Source organism: Dipodomys merriami, unplaced genomic scaffold, assembly GCF_024711535.1.
Source record: "Dipodomys merriami isolate MVZ:Mamm:240054 unplaced genomic scaffold, mDipMer1.0.p SCAF_92, whole genome shotgun sequence".
Taxonomy (NCBI): domain Eukaryota; kingdom Metazoa; phylum Chordata; class Mammalia; order Rodentia; family Heteromyidae; genus Dipodomys; species Dipodomys merriami.
This window is the reverse complement of record NW_027206535.1, coordinates 3,442,329-3,461,590: the sequence shown is the minus strand read 5'-3', so window position 1 is coordinate 3,461,590 and position 19,262 is coordinate 3,442,329. Positions and strand designations below refer to the sequence as shown.

Here is a 19,262-nt window from a genome sequence, read left to right as displayed (position 1 = left end):
TCAGCATGTGTTGAGGCCATGGGTTCTATCCCAGCACCACAAAAAAAGATTTGAAGGGAGAGGAGAGCAGAGAAAGAGAGGAGAGAAAGGGAGGAGGGAGGAAAGAAAGCAAGGAAGAGAGAGTGTGAGAGAAAAAGAAAGACAGGTTGGGTGTTGGTAGCTTGCACATGTAATTCTAGCTACTCAGGAGGCTGAGATCTGAGGATTGCAGTTGGAAGCCAGTCCAGGCAGGAAAGTCAGTGAGACTCTTGTCTCCAATCAACCACCAGAAAGCCAGAAGTGGCCCTCTAGTTCAAAGTGGTAGCATGCTAGCCTGGAGCAAAAGAGTTCAAGGACAGAGCACAAGCCCTGAGTTCAAGACCCAAGGCCAGATGACAAAAAAAAAAAGAAGATAGGGCTGGGAATGTGGCTTAGTGGCTGAGTGCTTGCCTAGCATGCATGAAGCCCTGGGTTCAATTCCTCGGTACCATATAAACAGAAAAAGCAAGAAGTGGCACTGTGACTCAAGTGGTAGAGTGCTAGCCTTGAGCAAAAGAAGCTCAAGGACAGTGCCCAGGCCCAGAGTTAAAACCCCAAGACTGGCAAAAAAAAAAAAAAAGAAAAAGAAAAAGATAAGCCCTTTAACGTTTTTTAATAGGTGACACCACATTTACATCAACAAAACAGGTTAGAAGAATAAAAGGTGCTGGGCTGGGAAGGTGGCTCAGTGGTAGAGTGCTTGTCTTCTATGCATGAGTCCCAGGGCTCGACTCCTCAGCACCACATAAACAGAAAAAGCTAGAAGTGGCTCTGTGGCTCAAGTGGTAGAGCACTCACCTTGAGCTGAAGAGCTCAGTGACAGCGCCCAGGCCCAGATTTCAAGCCCCACAACCAACCAAAAGAAGAAGAAGAAGAAGAAAAGGTCCTTCCCAAAGGACTATCCTGTGTCACTAACATATGTAAACTGAACAAAATTTCTTCATATACTATTTTGAGCCTGTTTTAGACCTTCACAGTTGAAAAGAATTTTAGATTTTTTGGGGGGAGGTGCTAGTTCTGAGCCGCTGTCCCTAAGGTTTTTGTTTTATTTGTTTGTTTTTAATTTTTATTTAAGGCTAGCATGCTACCACTTGAGCCCCAGCTCCACTTCCAGCTTTCTGGGTTTTTTTAGTTAATTGGAGATACGAGTCTCATGGACTTTCCCACTCAGACTGGCTTTGAATTGCTCTCCTCAGAGCTCTGCCTCCTGAGTAGCTACATCACAGGAATGAGCCATCCATGCCCAGCAGGTAGATTGGTTGCTCAAAGTCATATAAGAATAAAATGGTGGGGCTGGGAAGGTGGCTCAGTGATAGAGTGCTTGCCTTGCATGCATAAGGCCCTGGGTTCCATTCCTCAGCACCACATAAGCAGAAAAAGCTGGAAGTGGAACTGTAGCTCAAGTGGTGCTCTCACCTTGAGCTGCAGAGCTGAGGGACAGTGCCCAGGCCCAGAGTTCAAGCCACATGACCAACAACAACAACAAAGAATAAAATGGTCAACACAAAAGCCCAGTTTGTTTCTTTTATATTTACCCCCATTGGTGTTTTTAATCTCACAATAAAATGCATTTTGGAAAAAATTGGAGCAGAATTTGGTTTTCTGGAGATACTTTTATACTCTATATGTTTGTTTTCTTTCGCTGTACTAGGGCCTTGGACATGTTAGGTTAGCACTCTACAACAGGATCATGCTCTATAGCTCAGGCGAACTTGGAACTCACAGTCTTGTCTTCAACTCCCTTGTGCTGGGATTGCAGGCTTGAGCCAGAATGCCTGGCTATGGTATTGTTTCTCAAAGAGTATCTTTCTGCATATTTCCAGGTCATCAGATCCTTAAAGTACATCAAATAAAAGGGACTGTACTCATTGGAGTCAATTTTGTGGGTTATTCAGAGATAAAAAGCCCAAAGGTGAGTGGAAAAAACAATGTAATCTTTTTTTTTTGGGTCCAGTCGTGGGGCCTGAACTCTGGGTCTGGGCGCTGTCCCTCAGCTCTTCAGCTCAAGGCTAGCGCTCTACCTCTTGAGCCACAGCACCACTTCCGTTTTTTTTCTTTTTGCTTATGTGGTGCTGAGGAATCGAACCCAGGGCCTCATGCATGCAAGGCAAGTGCTCTACCACTGAGCCACCTTCCCAGCCCTGTAATCTTTTTTTTAAATGGGGGACTTGGGGGAGATTGAGACAGGATTTTACTATGAGCCCATGCTGGCCTCAAACTCAGAATCCTCCTTCTTTAGCTTCCAGATTGCTAGGCTTGCAGGCAGGTGCCACCATACCCAACTGATAATGAATGGAGATTATAAGAAACATAAATTCAGCCAGGTGCTGGTGGCTCTGTCTGTAATCCTGTAGCTATTCAAGAGGTCAGCCTGAGCAGAAAAGTCTAGGAGACTCCATCTTCAACTAGCAAAAACCTGGGCTGGACGAATGACTCAAGTCATAATGCTACAGAGAGTAATCATGCTGAGCAAGCTCAAGGCCCTGAGTTCATACCCCAGTACCAGCAGAAAAGGATAAGAAAGAAATCTTAAATTAGAGCAGGGTACTTGTACATGCCTATGATCCCATCCTGAGCTACATAGCAAAACCCTATATCAAAAAGAAATATACTTGGGTGGGAGGCTGGGAAGGGATGGGAAGGGGAAACAAACGAGGAGGTTACAATGCTTGATAAGAAATGTACTCATTGGGCTGGGAAGGTGGCTCAGTGTTAGAGCGCTTGCCTTGCATGCTCGAGGCCCTGGGTTCGATTCCTCAGCACCACATAAGCAAAAAGAAAAAAGCCGGAAGTGGCGCTGTGGCTCATAGTGGTAGAGCGCTAGCCTTGAGCTGAAGAGCTGAGGGACAGCGCCCAGGCCCAGAGTTCAGGCCCCACGACCGGACCCAAAAAAAAAAAAAAAAAAAAAAAGAAATGTACTCATTATCTTGCCCATGTAATTATAACCCCTCTGTACAGTATTTTCACAATAAAAAATATTTTAAAAAATTTAAAAAAGAAATATACATGTATGTGATATTTAAGGCTTTTTTTTTTTTTTTTTTTTTTTTTTTGGGTAGGGCATGGGGCTTGGACTCTGGGCCTGGGCACTGTCCCTCAGCTCTTCAGCTCAAGGCTAGCACTCTACCACTTCAGCCATAGCACCACTTCCAGTTTTCTGGTGGTTTATTGGAGATAAGAGTCTCAGAGAATCCAGGTGCTGGTGGCTCATGCCTGTAATCCTAGCTACTAAGGAGGCTGAGGGGCTGGGAAGATGGCTCAGTGGTGGAGCGCTTTCCTTGCATGCATGAGGCCCTGGGTTTGATTCCTCAGCACCACATAAGCAAAAACAAAAAAACAGAGTGGCACTGTGGCTCAAGTGGTAGAGCTCTAGCCTTGAGCTGAAGAGCTAAGGGACAGGGCCCAGGCCCAGAATTCAAGCCCCACAACCAACCAAAAAAAAAAAAAAAAGATAAGGAGGCTGAGATCTGAGTATCGCAGTTCAAAGCCAGCCCAGGCAAGAAAGTCCATGAGACTTTTATCTCCAGTTAACCACCAGAAACCAGAAGTGGTACTGTAGCTCAAGTGGTAGTGCACTTGCCTTGAGCTGAAGAGCTGAGGGACAGCGCCCAAGCCCAGAGTTTCAAGCCCCATGACCAACAACAAAAAAAAAGTTTCACAAACTCTCCTGTCTGGGTTGGCGTCAAACCTCAGTCCTGAGATGTCAGCCTCTGGAGTAGATTATAGGCATGAACCGTTATCTTTAGCACTTGAATGAATACCAAGCCTTTCTCTTTCTGATCTGAGGAATTAGAAGTTCATATTCATTTTTGTGGTGATTGTTATTTGCTAGGAAATTCGCAACTTGCCCAGATCTGCAACAGTGGAGCTGCTCTTGGTGGATGATGTAGCTGTACTGCCAGAGAATGCCACCATTTACAACCACCCAGATGTGAAGGTAGAAGCTTTATGGGTCTAGTTAAATGGAATCATATTGGAGGAAAGGTTATTAAAATTAATAGCACAGTAATTAGAAAGATCTCTTATACGTTATGTTGAAATCTGATACATATATATTAATACATATATATTACAAGTAAATAGCTTCAGTATTCTTACTGGGTTTTTAAAAAAATTTTTTTTTTTTTTTTTTTTTTTTTTTTTGTCGGCCGTGGGGCTTGAACTCTGGGCCTGGGCGCTGTCCCTCAGCTCTTCAGCTCAAGGCGAACACTCTACCACTTGAGCTACAGCGCCACTTCCGGTTTTCTGGTGGTTTATTGGAGATAGGAGTCTCACGGTCTCTCCTGCCCGGGCTGGCTTTGAACCGCGATCCTCAGATCTCAGCCTCCTGAGTAGCTAGGATTACAGGCGTGAGCCACCAGCGCCCGGCTTAAAAAAATTTTTAATGAGGGCTGGGAAGGTGGCTCAGTGGTAGAGCGCTTGCCTTGCATGCTCAAGGCCCTGGGTTCGATTCCTCAGCACCACATAAGAAAAAAGCCAGAAGTGGCGCTGTGGCTCAAGTGGCAGAATGCTAGCCTTAAGCTGAAGAGCTGAGGGACAGCGCCCAGGCCCAGAGTTCAGGCCCCACAACCGGACCCCCAAAAAAAATTATTTTAATGACCTTAATTGCTTAATCTCTATTCTTCTTATATAGGTAGAAGCTATTTTCTTTAAGTTATTTACAAATGGAAGGGAATCGAATATTGTTTGTCTGATTTTTTTCCATAGGAAATATTTAGCCTTGTGGAAGGATCTGGTTATTTTTTAGTCAACAGCAGTGAGCAGGATATTGTCACCATCATTTATATGGAAGCAGAAAGTTCTGTCCAGGTGAGTTGTAGAAATATTCCCAGCAAAATTAATTGATAGTCTCAGATCAAAGATCATTGTAAGCTGGGCACTGGTGGCTCGCGCTACTTGGTGGCTCATGCCCCTTTGGTTTTCTGGTGGTTAATTGAGATAAGAGGCTCATGGACTTTCCTGCCCAGGCTGGCTTTGAACCGTGATCCTCAGATCTCAGCCTCCTGAGTAGCTAGGATTACAGGCATGAACCACTGATGCCTGACTATTTTTTAATTTTTTAAATTTTACCAGTCCTGGGGCTTGAACTCTGGGCTTGAGCACAGTCCCTGAGCTTCTTTTACTTAAGGTGAACACTCTACCACTTGAGCCACAGTACTACTTCCGGCTTTTTTTAGTAGTCCATTGGAGATAAGAGTCCCACAAGGACCTTTCTGTCCCAGCTGGCTTCAAACCATGTTCCTCAGATTTCAGCCTCCTGAGGATTGTAGTTCAAAGCCAGCCGGGGCAGGAAAGTAGTCTATGAGACTCTTATCTCCAGTTAACCACCAGAAAACCGGAAGTGACAATATGGCTTAAGTGGTTGAGTGCCTGCCTTGAGCTCAAGAGCTCAGGGACAGCACCCTGGCCAGAGTTTAAGTTCTATGACCAACAAAAAAAGAAAAAGAAAAAAAGGAAAGAAAAGAAAAGAAATACTTGGTATGATTTTGTCTAGAACATGTTTGCTAATTTTTACCCAGCTACCATACTTTTCCCTTTTAGTTAGTTCCAGTACATCCTGGATTTCTCACCTTGGAAGTCTATGACCTGTGCCTGGCTTTCTTAGGTCCAGCAACAGCTCACCTCAGAGTGTCAGACATACAAGAGCTAGAGCTTGATCTGATTGATAAGGTGAGAAATGTTAGTCCTCATCATACTCCCCCCTCTTTCTTTCTGCCTACCTTTCTATCTTTGATTCAACCCAAGGCCTTACCCATGTGGCTCAGTGGTAGAGCGCTCACCTTGCATGCATGAGGCCCTGGGTTCTATTCCTTAGCACCACATAAGCAGAAAAAGCCAGAAGTGGTGCTGTAGCTCAAGTGGTGCTGTGTCTCCAGTGGTAGAGCACTAGCCTTGAACTGAAGAACTGAGGGACAGCGTCCAGGCCCAGAGTTCAGGCCCCACACCAAAAAAAAAAATCTCTTAATGTACTCTCTGCTAAAATACTGTGTATATACTATAACTTTTAGCAAGTACAGACTTGCCAGGTATCAGTGGCTCACACCTATAACCCTAGCTACTCAGAAGGCTGAGATCTAAGGATTGTAAAGCCAGCCCGGTCAGGAAAGTCCGTGAGACTATTACCTCCAATTAACCACCAGAAAACCTAAAGTAGCACTATGGCTCAAGTGGTAGAGCACTAGCCTTGAGCTGAAGAGCTGACGGACAGCACCTAAGCCCAGAGTTGGAGCCCCATGACCAACAACAACAACAACAAATCTGACATTGAACATGACAGAAGTAAAGACAAATAGTGTTAAAAAACAACTAAGGTGGGGCTGGGAAGTTGGCTCAGTGGTAGAGCGCTTGCCTTGCATGCCTGAGGCCCTGGGTTCGATTCCTCAGCACCACATAAGCAAAAAAGAAAAAAGCCGGAAGTGGCGCTGTGGCTCAAGTGGTAGGGCACTAGTCTTGAGCTGAAGAGCTGAGGGACAGTGCTCAGGCCCAGATTTCAGGCCCCACAACTGGACCAAAAAACAAAAACAAAAACAACAACTAAGGTACCCCTCGCACCAATGCTCTGGCCCGGCTCTCCTGTGCCCTGTCTGGCTTGTCTATTGTTGCCACTATGAACAAGATGGTTCAGCAGCTACAGATGGAGGCTGGGCTCAATTGTGTGAAGGTTTCTAAGACACCTGCAGACAAACAAAACTGTGCAGAATGCTCATCCTGACTCACTGGCAGGGGCATCTTCAAGTACAAATCCCTTCAAATCCCAGAAAATACATGTGCATAATATACAAACTTCTACTTTTGTCAATCCTTAGCATCTACCTCTCTGAATTTTCATGAATTTCTGTTTCTCAAAGTTAACTGTTGTATATACACTGGTGATGACATATAGTAAAATACATAATATAAAAGCTAAAAACAAACAAACAAAAAAACTTAAGCCTGGAGTAGTGACTCATAATATCAGAACTCAGTAGGCTGGGGCAGGAGGCTCATGACTTGGAGACTGGGCTGGGCTACACAGCAATACCCTGTTTTTTTTTTGTTGTTGTTTTGTTTTGGTTGGTTGGTTTTTTGATCATGGGGCTTGAACTCTGGGCTTGGGCACTGTCCCTATGCTCATTAGCTCAAGGAGAGCACTGTACCACTTGAGCCACACTGCCACTTCTGGTTTTCTAGTGGTTTATTGGAGATAAGAGTCTCGCAGACTTTCCTGCCCAGGCTGGCTTTGAACTGTGATCCTCAGATCTCAGCCTCCTGAGTAGCTAGGATTATAGGGGTGAGCCACCGGTGCCTGGCCCCTGATTTTTTTGTTGTTAGTGTTTGTTTTTTAAGTGCTAGGCACCATTGGCTCATACCTGTAATCCTAGGCACTCAGGAGATTGATATCTGTGGATTGTGGTTCAAAGCCAGCTTGGGCAGGAAAGCTTCTGAGACTCAGCCCCAATTAAATACCAAAAATAGCAGGTGGAGATATGCTCAAGTGGTAGAGCACTAGCTTTGAGCAAATAGCTCTGTTTCTCAATAGGTTTTTGAAAGTCCTCTAGTCTCAAGTACTCTCAAAAGATATTACCCAAGAATTTTCAGAAAATGTAGTAATGACAAAACATTTAAAGACTTTAAATAGGTATTTTATTTTGTCTTAAGACAGCAACTTAATATATAGCTCATGCTATATACCATGCCCAAGTTCAAGCCCCAGGACCTTCACACACACACACACACAAAATAAATAAATAAAATAAATAAAACAAAAACAACCTTAGCACCTGGCGCTGGTGGCTCACACCTGTAATCCTAGCTACACAGGAGGCTGAGATCTGAGGATCACAGTTCAAGGCAGCCTAGGCACGAAATTCTCTGTGAGACTCTTATCTCCAACTAACCACCAGACCTGGAAATGGCACTGTGGCTCAAGTGGTAGGGTATTCACCTTGAGCTGAAGAGCTCAGGGACAGTGCCCAGTCCCAGAGTTCAAGCCCCATGACTGACAAAAAAAAAAAAAAAAAAAAAAAAAAGGACTCCTCTACTATAATCTATTTCTGTTGCTTTTTTCAAACACTAGGTTGAGATTGGTAAAACTGTGTTAGTGACTGTGAGGGTTCTTGGCTCTTCCAAACGCCCATTCCAAAATAAATACTTCAGAAACATGGAGCTCAAACTCCAGCTGGCCTCTGCTATTGTCACCCTGACGTGAGTACCATTTTCATACTTCTTTGCTCTTATGCTTAATATCATGAGAATCTTCCTCCTAGTGCCTCAGTCAGTTTCCCTTTATGTTATTCAAGATTATTATTTTTTTGTGCCAGTCCTAGGGCTTGAATTCAGGGCTTGGGCACTGTCCATGGGCTTTTTCACTCAAAGCTAGCACTCTACCACGGGAGCCACAGCTCCTCTTCTGGCTTTTTGGTGGTTTATTGAAGCTAAGAGTCTCATGGACTTTCTTGCTTGGGCTGGTTTTGAATTCTAATCCTTAGATCTCAGCCTCCTGAGTAGCTAGGATTACAGGAATGAACCACTGGCACCTGCCGCGGACCGGGTTCTGTCGGGACGACGGAGGATACCTAGGGGAGGAACCTGGAATAGGATGGGGAGATGGCAAACAGACAACTCACACACATTAGGAGTGGATGCTGAGTGCGATTTAATGCAGAGGATAACAAACTTTTATAACAGAAGTCTTCATAAGAAAAGGGGCAAAAGGTTACACAATCTTGCTGCAAGGCTTCGTTCTTGGATGGTCACCAGCTGGTCGCCTGAAAGGGCAAAAGTTTACACAATCTTGCTGCAGGGCTTCATTCTTAGGTGGTCACCAGCTGGTCGCCTGAAAGGCACTTGTTTCCGGCTTATCTCTAAGAAATATAATGGGTTTCGACGTTTGTCACCTTCTCACCATTACCTTATTTCTATAGAGGCCTTAATTATAAGGTTACGGAGGCCTAGATCTAGCAAGTCTCTTAGTAAATGAGAGTACCAGGAAGTTCTTTCTCCTAAGTAGTTATCTCAGCAATTGCCATACATTCTTTCTGTTCTAGCCGCGCCTACAACTTTTTGTAAATTTCTTACAATTCCTTCTGCTGGAGTGACTTTGTGAAACCTCCAATATTTTTATATTTACTTATAACTTGTCTACTAGCCTCCATAAGAGGGGTTTCAGGGTAGCACTTAACTCTGGTGAGTTAGTCATATTTTTAAGACACTCATCAGATATTGGAGTCGTCAACACTCTTAAGAAAGAGCTTTGAATAAGGGAACGTTGACATGAGTAAGTACAATGAACAGCAGAAACAGTAAAAGATTGATAGGCACTCTTATGAGGAGAAGAAAGACAGAAGCACATCTTTTCCCAGGGGTTTTTCCAGCCTTTTCCCAGGAGTAGGCCTCTTAGAAGCCCTATTCTCCGAGGTAGACTTCGGTGAAGTCCCAAAACTTGGAGATAGATTTCTGTAAAGCCCCATTCTCTGAGGTAGACTTCGGTGAAGTCCCAAAACTCAGAGATAGGTCTCGAGGCCCCTATCATGGTCTGATAGATGGTTTCCCATGCTAAGCAGACTCTACTGGGGTCAGCGTGGCAGGCACCCAGCTTCAAATTTTCTACTATCCTTGTTTTCCATACCTTTCACTTCATATTCTCTTCCCATATTTAGCTGTCTACGAAACATCCACTCAAGCTAAGTGTGGTAATAATACACTCCTGTAATTCTATCACCCAGGAAGCTGAAGCAGGAGGACCATGAGTTCAAGTTCAAGAAGAGCTACATATCAAGTTGCTGTCTCAGAACAAGACAAAATACCCGTTCAAAGTCTTTAAATGTCTTGTCATTAGTATATTTCTGAAACTTCTTGGATAGTATCTTTTGGGGGTGCTTGAGAGAGAGGGCCTTCAAAAATCTATTGAGGCGGGGCTAGGAAGGTGGCTCAGTGGTAGAGCGCTTGCCTTGCATGCATGAGGCCCTGGGTTTGATTCCTCAGCACCACATAAGCAAAAAGAAAAAAGCCGGAAGTGGCACTGTGGCTCAAGTGGTAGAGCGCCAGCCTTGAGCTGAAGAGCTGAGGGACAGCGCCCAGGTCCAGAGTTCAAGCCCCACGACCGGACCCAAAACAAAACAAAACAAAAAATCTATTCAGGGGGCTGGGAATGTGGCTTAGTAAAGAGTGCTTGCCTAGTATGCATGAAGTCCTGGGCTCAATTCCTCAATACCACATACACAGAAAAAGCTGGAAGTGGCACTGTGGCTCAAGTGGTAGAGTGCCAGCCTTGAGCTTGAGCAAAAGAAGCTCAGGGACAGTGTCCAGGCCTTAAGTTTAAGCCCCAGGACCAGCAAAAAAGAAAAAGAAAGAAAGAAGGGAAGGAGGGAAAGAGAAAGGAAGCAAGGAAGGAAGGAAAGAAGGAAGGAAGGAAGGAAGGAAGGGAGGGAGGGAAAAGAAAAGAAAAGAAAAAAATCTATTGGGAAACAGAGCTATTTGTTTCCTCCTCTAAGAAAGGAGAAATAAGCCGGGCGCTGGTGGCTCACGCCTGTAATCCTAGCTACTCAGGAGGCTGAGATCTGAGGATCGCGGTTCAAAGCCAGCCCGGGCAGGAAAGACGGTGAGACTCCTATCTCCAATAAACCACCAGAAAACTGGAAGTGGCGCTGTAGCTCAAGTGGTAGAGCGCTCGCCTTGAGCTGAAGAGCTGAGGGACAGCGCCCAGGCCCAGAGTTCAAGCCCCACGACCGACAAAAAAAAAAAAAAAAAGAAAGGAGAAATATAAGAATTCCAGAACAATTTGGTAATTGCAGTGTTTATATTGCCCTGTGTTTATTTTGCCCTTATTTTCTTTCTCAGAACAAGTTTTTTGCCCATTGGGAACTTTCTGCCATAACTATGAAATTTATCTTGATTCTGGCAGTCCCTCCTAGCCAGAGTTAAAGTGAACAGAAAATGCTAGGCATCTTGGAAAGATGCACCACTGTCCATTCTCAAAGTCAAGTCTTTCTCACCTAAGACACATGGTCTTTGCAGACTAATGGAGGAACAGGATGAATACTCTGAAAATTATATTATTCGAGCCATCACTGTTGGGCAAACCACACTTGTAGCTATTGCCAGAGACAAGATGGGAAGAAAATTCACATCAGCTCCCCGGCAAATTGAAGTAAGGGAGTGATCTCACCCAAAATTTGCACTTTATTTTGTTTAGCATTGTTTATCCCTTGTTGTTTGCTTTGCATAAATTGAAAATCACTTGGCTGAAAAAAAATGAGTTGTTTAGCTGGGCACTGATGGTACATGCCTATAAGTGTAGCTGCTCAGAGGCTGAGATCCAAAGATTGAGGTTCAAAGCCAGCATAGACAGCAAAGTCCGTGTGATTCATCTCTAATTAACCATCAAAAAGCCAGAAAAGCCAGAATTGAGCTGGATGCTAGTGGCTCATACCTGTAATCCTAGCTACCCAGGAAGCTGAGATGTGAGGATCACAGTTTGAAGTCAGCCTGGACAGAAAAGTCTGTGAGACTCTTCAATAAACGTCTCAGAAAAAGCCTGAAGTAGCACTGTGGCTCAAGTGGTAGAGCACTAGTCTTGAGCACAAAGAGGTTAGACAGCACCCAAGCCCTGAGTTCAAGCCCCAGGACCAGAAAAAAAAAAAAAAAGCCAGAAGTGTAGTTGTGGTTTAAGTGGCAGAGTGGTAGAGTGGTAGAGTGCTTGCCTTACATGCATGAGGCCCTGGCTTTGATTCCTCAACACCACATAAACAGAAAAAGCCAGAAGTGGCGCTATGGCTCAAGTGATAGAGTGCTAGCCTTGAGCTAAAGAACTGAGGGACAGCGCCCAAGCCCAGAATTCAAGCCCCACGACCAAAAAAAAAAAAAAACTAACTTCAGGGATAGCTCCTAGATCCTGAGTTCAAGCCCCAAGACTTGTTAATGCTGAGTGATATGCACCTGAGAGTAATTATACTGTTCTCTCTACTTTTATTTTTATTTTTTTATTTTATTTTTTGCCAGTCCTAGGGCTTGAACTTAGGACCTGGTCACTGTCCCTGAGCTTCTTTTTGCTCAAGGCTAGCACTCTACTGCCACCTGAGCCACAGTACCACTTCTGGCTTTTTCTGTGGTGCTGAGGAATCAAACCCAGGGCTTCATACATGCTAGGCAAGCACTCTACCACTAAGCCACATTCTCAGCCTATTTTTATTATTTTTTATGGTAGTTAATTATAAATATAATTTTAACTGTCATTTTGTGAATATATTTGTATAACTTTTGCACATAATTTTGCACATAATTCAGTTTTTCTTAGAATAAGTTCTCAATCATTCAGTATGAAGTTGGGTCATTAGTTATTGTTGCTTCTGGATTTCCCCTTCAAGGTGTTTCCTCCATTCAGACTTGTCCCAGAGAAGATGACACTGATTCCAACTAACATGATGCAGGTAATCTTTTGTCTTGTTTTGTTGCTATTACTGAGATACATAACTGTGGTTTTATATTTTGATTGTTATTTTGTTTTGTTGTTGTATTGTTGCTGAGACAGGGTCTCACTCTGCAGCCCAACAGGCCTCTGATTAGCCTCCTGCCTTAGTTTCCCAAGTGCTGGGGTTATAGGTATGTTTCACCTAGGCTTGGCTCAATGATGCAACTGATTTTAAAGACAGAAAAATCAGACTTACCTGTTTCCCTTTGAGACACAGCACTCCTATTTCTATTGTGCTCCTATTGTGTACTCCCAGCCAAGTACAACTAAACATTATAATGAAAACAGTAATTTTCCCTGATCCCTGATGTCTGTGGTATAAAGATACCCACTTAGTACTTCTATTCCTCCTCCTCCTCTTCCTCTTCCTCTTCCTCCTCCTCTTCCTCTTCCTCTTCCTCTTCTTCCTCCTCCTCCTCCTGCTCCTCCTCCTCCTCCTCCTTCTTCTTCTTCTTCCATTGCTGGGGCTTGAGCTTGGGGCCTGGGCACTGTCCCTGAGCTTCTTTTACTCAGGGCTAGCACTCTACCCCTTGAGCAACAGCCCCACTTCATGCTTTTTCTGTGTATGTGGTACTGAGGAATTGAACCCAGGGCTTCATGCATGCTAGGCAACATTCTACCACTCTATCACTAAGGCCCCTTCTATTTCTTCTATATGCATTTGAGTTTTTGTGAGATATCCTCTTCAAGGAAATGAGGAAAAATTAAGAAATTAGGCTGCTTCAAGAAAAGGAGATACAACTCCTCACCTACAGCCCAGGCACTTACTGGTATGTTTAAATTCCAGGTAATGTCGGAAGGTGGTCCTCAGCCCCAATCTATCATTCACTTCTCCATCAGTAATCAGACTGTGGCCACTGTAAATAGGAGGGGGCAAGTTACAGGAAAGGTAGTTGGTACAGCTGTGGTCCATGGCACCATCCAGACAGTAAATGAAGATACTGGAAAAGTGATTGTGTTTTCCCAGGTATTCATTCTTTCCTGTGTTCTGTTCTACTTTTTTTTTTTCTTTTCTTTTTTTCTTTTGCCTACTCCTGGGGCCTGTTGTCGCTAAGCTCTTTTGCTCAAGGCTAGCACTCTACCAGTTGAAACACAGTACCACTTCTGGCTTTTTTGTGTTTAATTGGAAATAAGAAGCTCACAGACTTTCTCAACTAGGCTGGCTTTGAACTATGATCCTCAGCTCTCAGCCTCCCAAGTAGCTAGGATCACAGGTATGAGACACCATCGCCCAGCTCTCTACTCCTTTTGAGGAATCTGTATTGAGGCATTGTAAAGGGCAAGAAGGAGGGTATTCACAGACTAGAAATATTCTCTCTGTCCCCTTCACCTGGTATTCTCTTAACCAGACATAGAAAATGTTATCTTTAGTGAAAAATACAGAGTATTTGGCATTGTTTTAAGACATGGTTCATATTCTCAGAGATTTGAGAAGTGAGGAGTGTCAGCTGTTGGACTTGAACTCAGGGCCTGGGTGCTGTCCCTGAGATTTTAGGTTCAAGGCTAATGCTCTACCACTTTGAGCCACAGCAGCACTTCTGATTGGAGTTAAGAATCTCACAGACAGGCTAGGAAGGTGGCTCAGTGGTAGAGTGCTTGCCTTGCATGCATGAGGCCCTGGGTTCGATTGCTCAGCACCACATAAGCAGAAAAAGCTGGAAGTGGCGCTGTGGCTCAAGTGGTAGAGTGCTCGCCTCAAGCTGAAGAGCTGAAGGGCAGTGCCCAGTCCCAGAATTCAGGCCCCACGACCGACCAAAAAATAATAATAAATAAGAATCTCACAGACTTTCCTGCCTGGGCTGGCTTTGAACCGGGAAACCGGGATCCTCAGATCCCAGCCTCCTGAGTAGCTAGGATTACAGGCATGAGGCACTGATGCCCAGCTGATATTTGTTGTTGTTACATGCAGAAAACAATACAACAAACTGGTTATCATAAGTGTCCCTGTCTAGCCATGAGAAACTCCTTCCTCGCCTAACCTTTCTATCCTGATGAACAGGATGAAGTGCAAATTGAGGTTGTTCAGCTACGGGCTGTTAGGATCCTTGCAGCTGCAACTCGACTCATCACAGCCACTGAGGTCAGTATGGTGGCTGTGATCTAGTTCCTCATTCTGATAATAACAGGTGAACAGAAGATACATATATTTTTTTTTCTTTTTAGATGCCCGTTTATGTCATGGGAGTGACCAGTACTCAGACCCCCTTTTCCTTCAGCAATGCCAACCCTGGGCTCACATTCCATTGGTCCATGAGCAAAAGAGATGTGTTGGATCTAGTGCCCAGGCATTCAGAGGTGTGAATTGATTCATTCTATCAGTTTAGGGATTTTGATATTAAGTTTATTTTATTTTATTGTAAGTTTTAGACTGTTTGGCTCCTTCCTTACAATATTATTACTTATCTCTTTTTTTCTTGTTCAAACTCTGGAAACTTGAAAATCATATGAAGAATCCAAATTCAAGCACTCAGATGACACTATTATTTTTAATCTGTTTATGTTTAATTATGTAGCATGTAATTATATATTTAACATGTTTGAACAAAAATTTAATATTCATAATCATGTTTGTACTGCATGATGGGCAGTTGACATCAACAAAAAGGATGATGGAGCTAGTTATGGTGATACATTACTGTAATACCAGTACTTGGTATTACATACCCAATATGACTTTCTTTTTTTTTTTTTGTCAGTCATGGGGCTTGAACTCTGGGCCTGGGCGCTGACCCTGAGCTCTTCAGTTCAAGGCAAGCACTCTACCACTTGAGCAACAGCGCCATTTCCAGTTTCCTGGTGCCTAATTGGAGATAAGAGTCTCACAGAGTTTCCTGCCTGGGCTGGCTTTGAACCACGATCCTCAGATCTCAGCCTCCTGAGTAGCTAGGATTATAGGCATGAGCCACCAGCACGAAGCCCAGGCATAGGGTAATTGGTTGATGAAATGGGCAACAGGAAAGAAAAAAAGAAGAGAGGACAGGAAAGATGAGAGGAGAAGAAGCAGAAATAGGCTATGAAAAGGACTTTATGCCGGGTGCTGGTGGCTCACACCTGTAATCCTGGCTACTCAGGAGGCTGAGATCTGAGGATCGCAATTCAAGCCAGCCCTGGCAGGAAAGCCCAATTAACCATCAGGAAACCAGAAGTGGCTCTGTGGCTTAAGTGGTAGAGCACTAGCCTTGAGCTGAAGAGCTGAGTGACAGAGCCCAGGCCCAGAGTTCAAGCCCCATGACCAAAAACAACAACAAAACAGTGGGCTAATGACATAGCTCAAGAGTAGAACACTTGCCGGGCGCTGGTGGCTCACGCCTGTAATCCTAGCTACTCAGGAGGCTGAGATCTGAGGATTGCAGTTCAAAGCCAGCCCGGGCAGGAGAGACTGTGAGACTCCTATCTCCAATAAACCACCAGACAACCAGAAGTGGCGCTGTACGCTCGCCTTGAGCTGAAGAGCTGAGGGACAGCGCCCAGGCCCAGAGTTCAAGCCCCATGACCGACAAAAAAAGAGTAGAACACTTGAGGCCTTGGGTTCAATATCTAGTACCACAGAAAAAGGAAAGGGAAGGGAAGAAGAAGGGGAAGGGGAAAAAATAGGGAGGGGAAGGGGAAGGAAAGGAAAGGGGAAAAGAAAAGGAAAAGGAAAGGAGGGAGGGAAGGAAGGAAGGAAGGAAGGAAGTTCTAGATAGCTATCAACAACATATCTTTCCTTATTGGTACAACAAAAAAGGAAAACCACAGTGTTTATTTATGAATATTTTTTAATCTGTCCTTTTGCCATCTAGGTTTTTCTGCAGCTTCCAGTGGAGAATAATTTTGCCATGGTTGTCCACACAAAAGCAGCTGGCAGAACCAGTATTAAAGTCACAGTTCACTGCATTAACAGTTCCTTGGGGCAATTTGAGGGAAACGTGTTAGAACTATCTGATGAAGTTCAGATTCTGGTAAGCTCTGGGCCTGAGCGCTGTCTCTCGGCTCTTCAGCTCAAGGCTAGCGCTCTAACGCTTGAACCACAGCGCCACTTCCAGCTTTTTCTGCTTATGTGGTGCTGAGGAATTGAACCCAGGGCCTCATGCATGCAAGGCAAGCACTCTGTCATTGAACCACCTTCCCAGCCCCAAACATCAAATCTTGTATATCAAAGAGAAGAAAATCACATTTTCCTAACATCTATGAAGAGCTTAGTCTGCAGGCAGTCCAAGACTGGGTTTATGTTCTTAGATCTGTGTTATTCTTGCTCTCCTTCCACCTCCTACACTACATTATGAATAATGGGAAGGATTTATTTTGAGCTTCTCTTAATACATTATAATATAGCCATTTGGATATATTCACCAGTAGCATGAAATACAATCCTAACTTTGGGAAAAGCATAAGTGTATGAACAGTTACTGTATATATTCTTGAAACTTAGCTCAATGGTTGATAATTGCTTTTAGAATTCAGAACACATACCAGGTGCTAATGATTCACACTTGTGATCCTAGCTACTCAGGAGGCTGAGATCTGAGGATCACAATTCAAATACAGCCTGGTCAAGAAAGTCAGTGACTCTTATGTCCAGTAAAGTACCTAAAAAGCTATAGAACTGTGGCTCAAGTGGTAGAGTGCTAGTCTTGAGCCAAAAAACTTCAGGGACAGTACCCAGTCCCTGAGTTCAAGCTCCAGGACTAGTACCAACAAAAGAAAAGAAGCCAGGCACCTGTAATCCTAGCTATTCAGGAGGCTGAGATCTGAGGATGACAGTTCAAAGCCAGACTGGGGCCAGGCACGGGTGACTCATGCCTGTAATCAAGGGGCTGACATCTGAGGATCGAGATTCACAGCCAGCCTGAGCAGGAAAGTTCATGAGACCCTTATCTCCAATACACCACTCAGAAAATCAGAAGTAGTGCTGGCTCAAGTGGTAGAGTGCTCACCTTGAACTGAAGAACTGAGGGACAGTGCCAGGCCTAGAGTTCAAGCCCTATAACTGACCAAAAAAAAAGCCAGACTGGGCAGGAAAGGCCTTTGAGACTCTTTTGACCAGTCCTGGGGCTTGAATTCAGGGCCCAGGCACTGTCTTGAGCTTCTTTTACTCAAGGCTAGCACTCTACCATTTGAGTCACAGCGCCACTTCCAGCTTTTCCTGTATATCAAACCCAGGGCTTCTTGCATGCTAGGCAAGCACTCTACCACTAAGCCACATTCCCAGCCTGAGATCCCTTATTTCCAATTAAATCACAGAAAAATCCAGAAGTGGTTCTGTAGCTCAAATGGTAGATCACTTTCCTTGAGCAAAAGGAGCCCAGGGACAGTGCCCAAGCCCAGAACCAGGAAAATAACAATAATAATAACAACAAGAAAAAAATTCAGAGGACAAATTGCCATTTTTATGAGGCGAATTAATTTTCCTAGCTCTGAATCTGGGGCTGATTTTCTTCTACTTCTTTTTTTTTTTTTTTCTTTTTCTCTCTTCCCTTTATTTTGGTTTTGGTTCTGTAATTAACTGTAGGGAAGAGGAAAGGACACTTTACTAGCAAGTGAAAGAACTGGATGATGTCCCTTGATAATTTGTTTTTGTCAGTTGTGAGGCTTGAATTCAGGTCCTAAGTGCTGTCCCTGAGCTTTTTTTTTTTTTTTTGTCGGTCGTGGGGCTTGAACTCTGGGCCTGGGTGCTGTCCCTCAGCTCTTCAGCTCAAGGCAAGCACTCTACCACTTGAGCTACAGCACCACTTCCAGTCCCTGAGCTTTTTTACTCAGGACTAGTGCTCTACCACTTTGAGTCACTGTACCACTTCTGGTTTTCTGGTGATTAATTGGAGATAAGACTCTCACAGGGACTTTCCTGTCCAGTCTGGCTTTGAACTGTGATCTTTAGATCTCAGACTCCTGAGTAGCTAGGATTATAGGCATGTGCCTGGTATTTGATAATTTAATATTGTAAATCCCAACTTTCTATTTCAGATTACTAGATCTAAAATTAGAAAATACAATATTTCACTCCTAAATGACATACAGGGTATAGTAAGTGTAAAACTTAGCATATGACCAATCCTTCCATCAAAAGTGGGGCTAATATTAGGTTATATATTCTGAATACCTATATATTCTTAAAATCCTTGCTCCATTTTGATCAGGATTTTAGACTAATTAGAAGTCAGAAATATTGTTGACTTATATTAGCAGGAGTGGGGAACCTTTTGAATATTTAAAACATCATTAAGGACCAAATTATCATAGGGGAGGAACCACACCAAGTCAATGAAAAGTATGTGTGTGTGTGTGTGTGTGTGTGTGTGTGTGTGTGTGTGTGTGTGTGTGTGTTGTGTGTGTGTCCCATCATCTACCAAATGGTTTCTTGGCTTTATATAGTCTGAGGGCTGGACATTGCCCATCCCTGATAGTTTTCATTTATTTAGCATTTAATCATTTTCAAGTTATACTAAAGTCCATGTGAGTAAGCCATAATCTGGCTTTTCTAAACTGAGAAAAACATTGTTTTATTGTAGGTGTTTGAAAAACTCCAACTTTTCTATCCAGAATGCCAACCTGAGAAAATTCTAATGCCTATGAATTCTCAGCTCAAACTCCACACCAACAGGTAAGGGAAAGGGAGAAGGAAGGGCAAAGTTCTAACTGGAAGTGTCTCTTTAAAAATTACAAATAGAGCCGGGCGCTGGTGGCTCACGCCTGTAATCCTAGCTACTCAGGAGGCTGAGATCTGAGGATCGCGGTTCAAAGCCAGCCCGGGCAGGAAAGACAGTGAGACTCCTATCTCCAATAAACCACCAGAAAACCGGAAGTGGCGCTGTAGCTC

At 43.9% G+C, this 19,262-nt stretch overlaps 1 protein-coding gene across 1 annotated transcript in view; it reads left to right on the top strand.

Moving 5' to 3' along the window:
- Nup210l (nucleoporin 210 like) overlaps positions 1–19,262 on the top strand; it is a 91,147-nt gene that overhangs the window by 53,264 nt on the left and 18,621 nt on the right. Inside the window, exons 18-29 of the mRNA XM_070013824.1 lie at positions 1,842–1,930; positions 3,851–3,955; positions 4,726–4,827; positions 5,560–5,688; positions 8,075–8,202; positions 11,014–11,146; positions 12,363–12,425; positions 13,254–13,433; positions 14,466–14,546; positions 14,630–14,761; positions 16,249–16,407; positions 18,955–19,046. Coding sequence (XP_069869925.1) covers positions 1,842–1,930; positions 3,851–3,955; positions 4,726–4,827; positions 5,560–5,688; positions 8,075–8,202; positions 11,014–11,146; positions 12,363–12,425; positions 13,254–13,433; positions 14,466–14,546; positions 14,630–14,761; positions 16,249–16,407; positions 18,955–19,046 — 1,393 coding nt within the window. The remainder of the gene's footprint in view (positions 1–1,841; positions 1,931–3,850; positions 3,956–4,725; positions 4,828–5,559; positions 5,689–8,074; positions 8,203–11,013; positions 11,147–12,362; positions 12,426–13,253; positions 13,434–14,465; positions 14,547–14,629; positions 14,762–16,248; positions 16,408–18,954; positions 19,047–19,262) is intronic.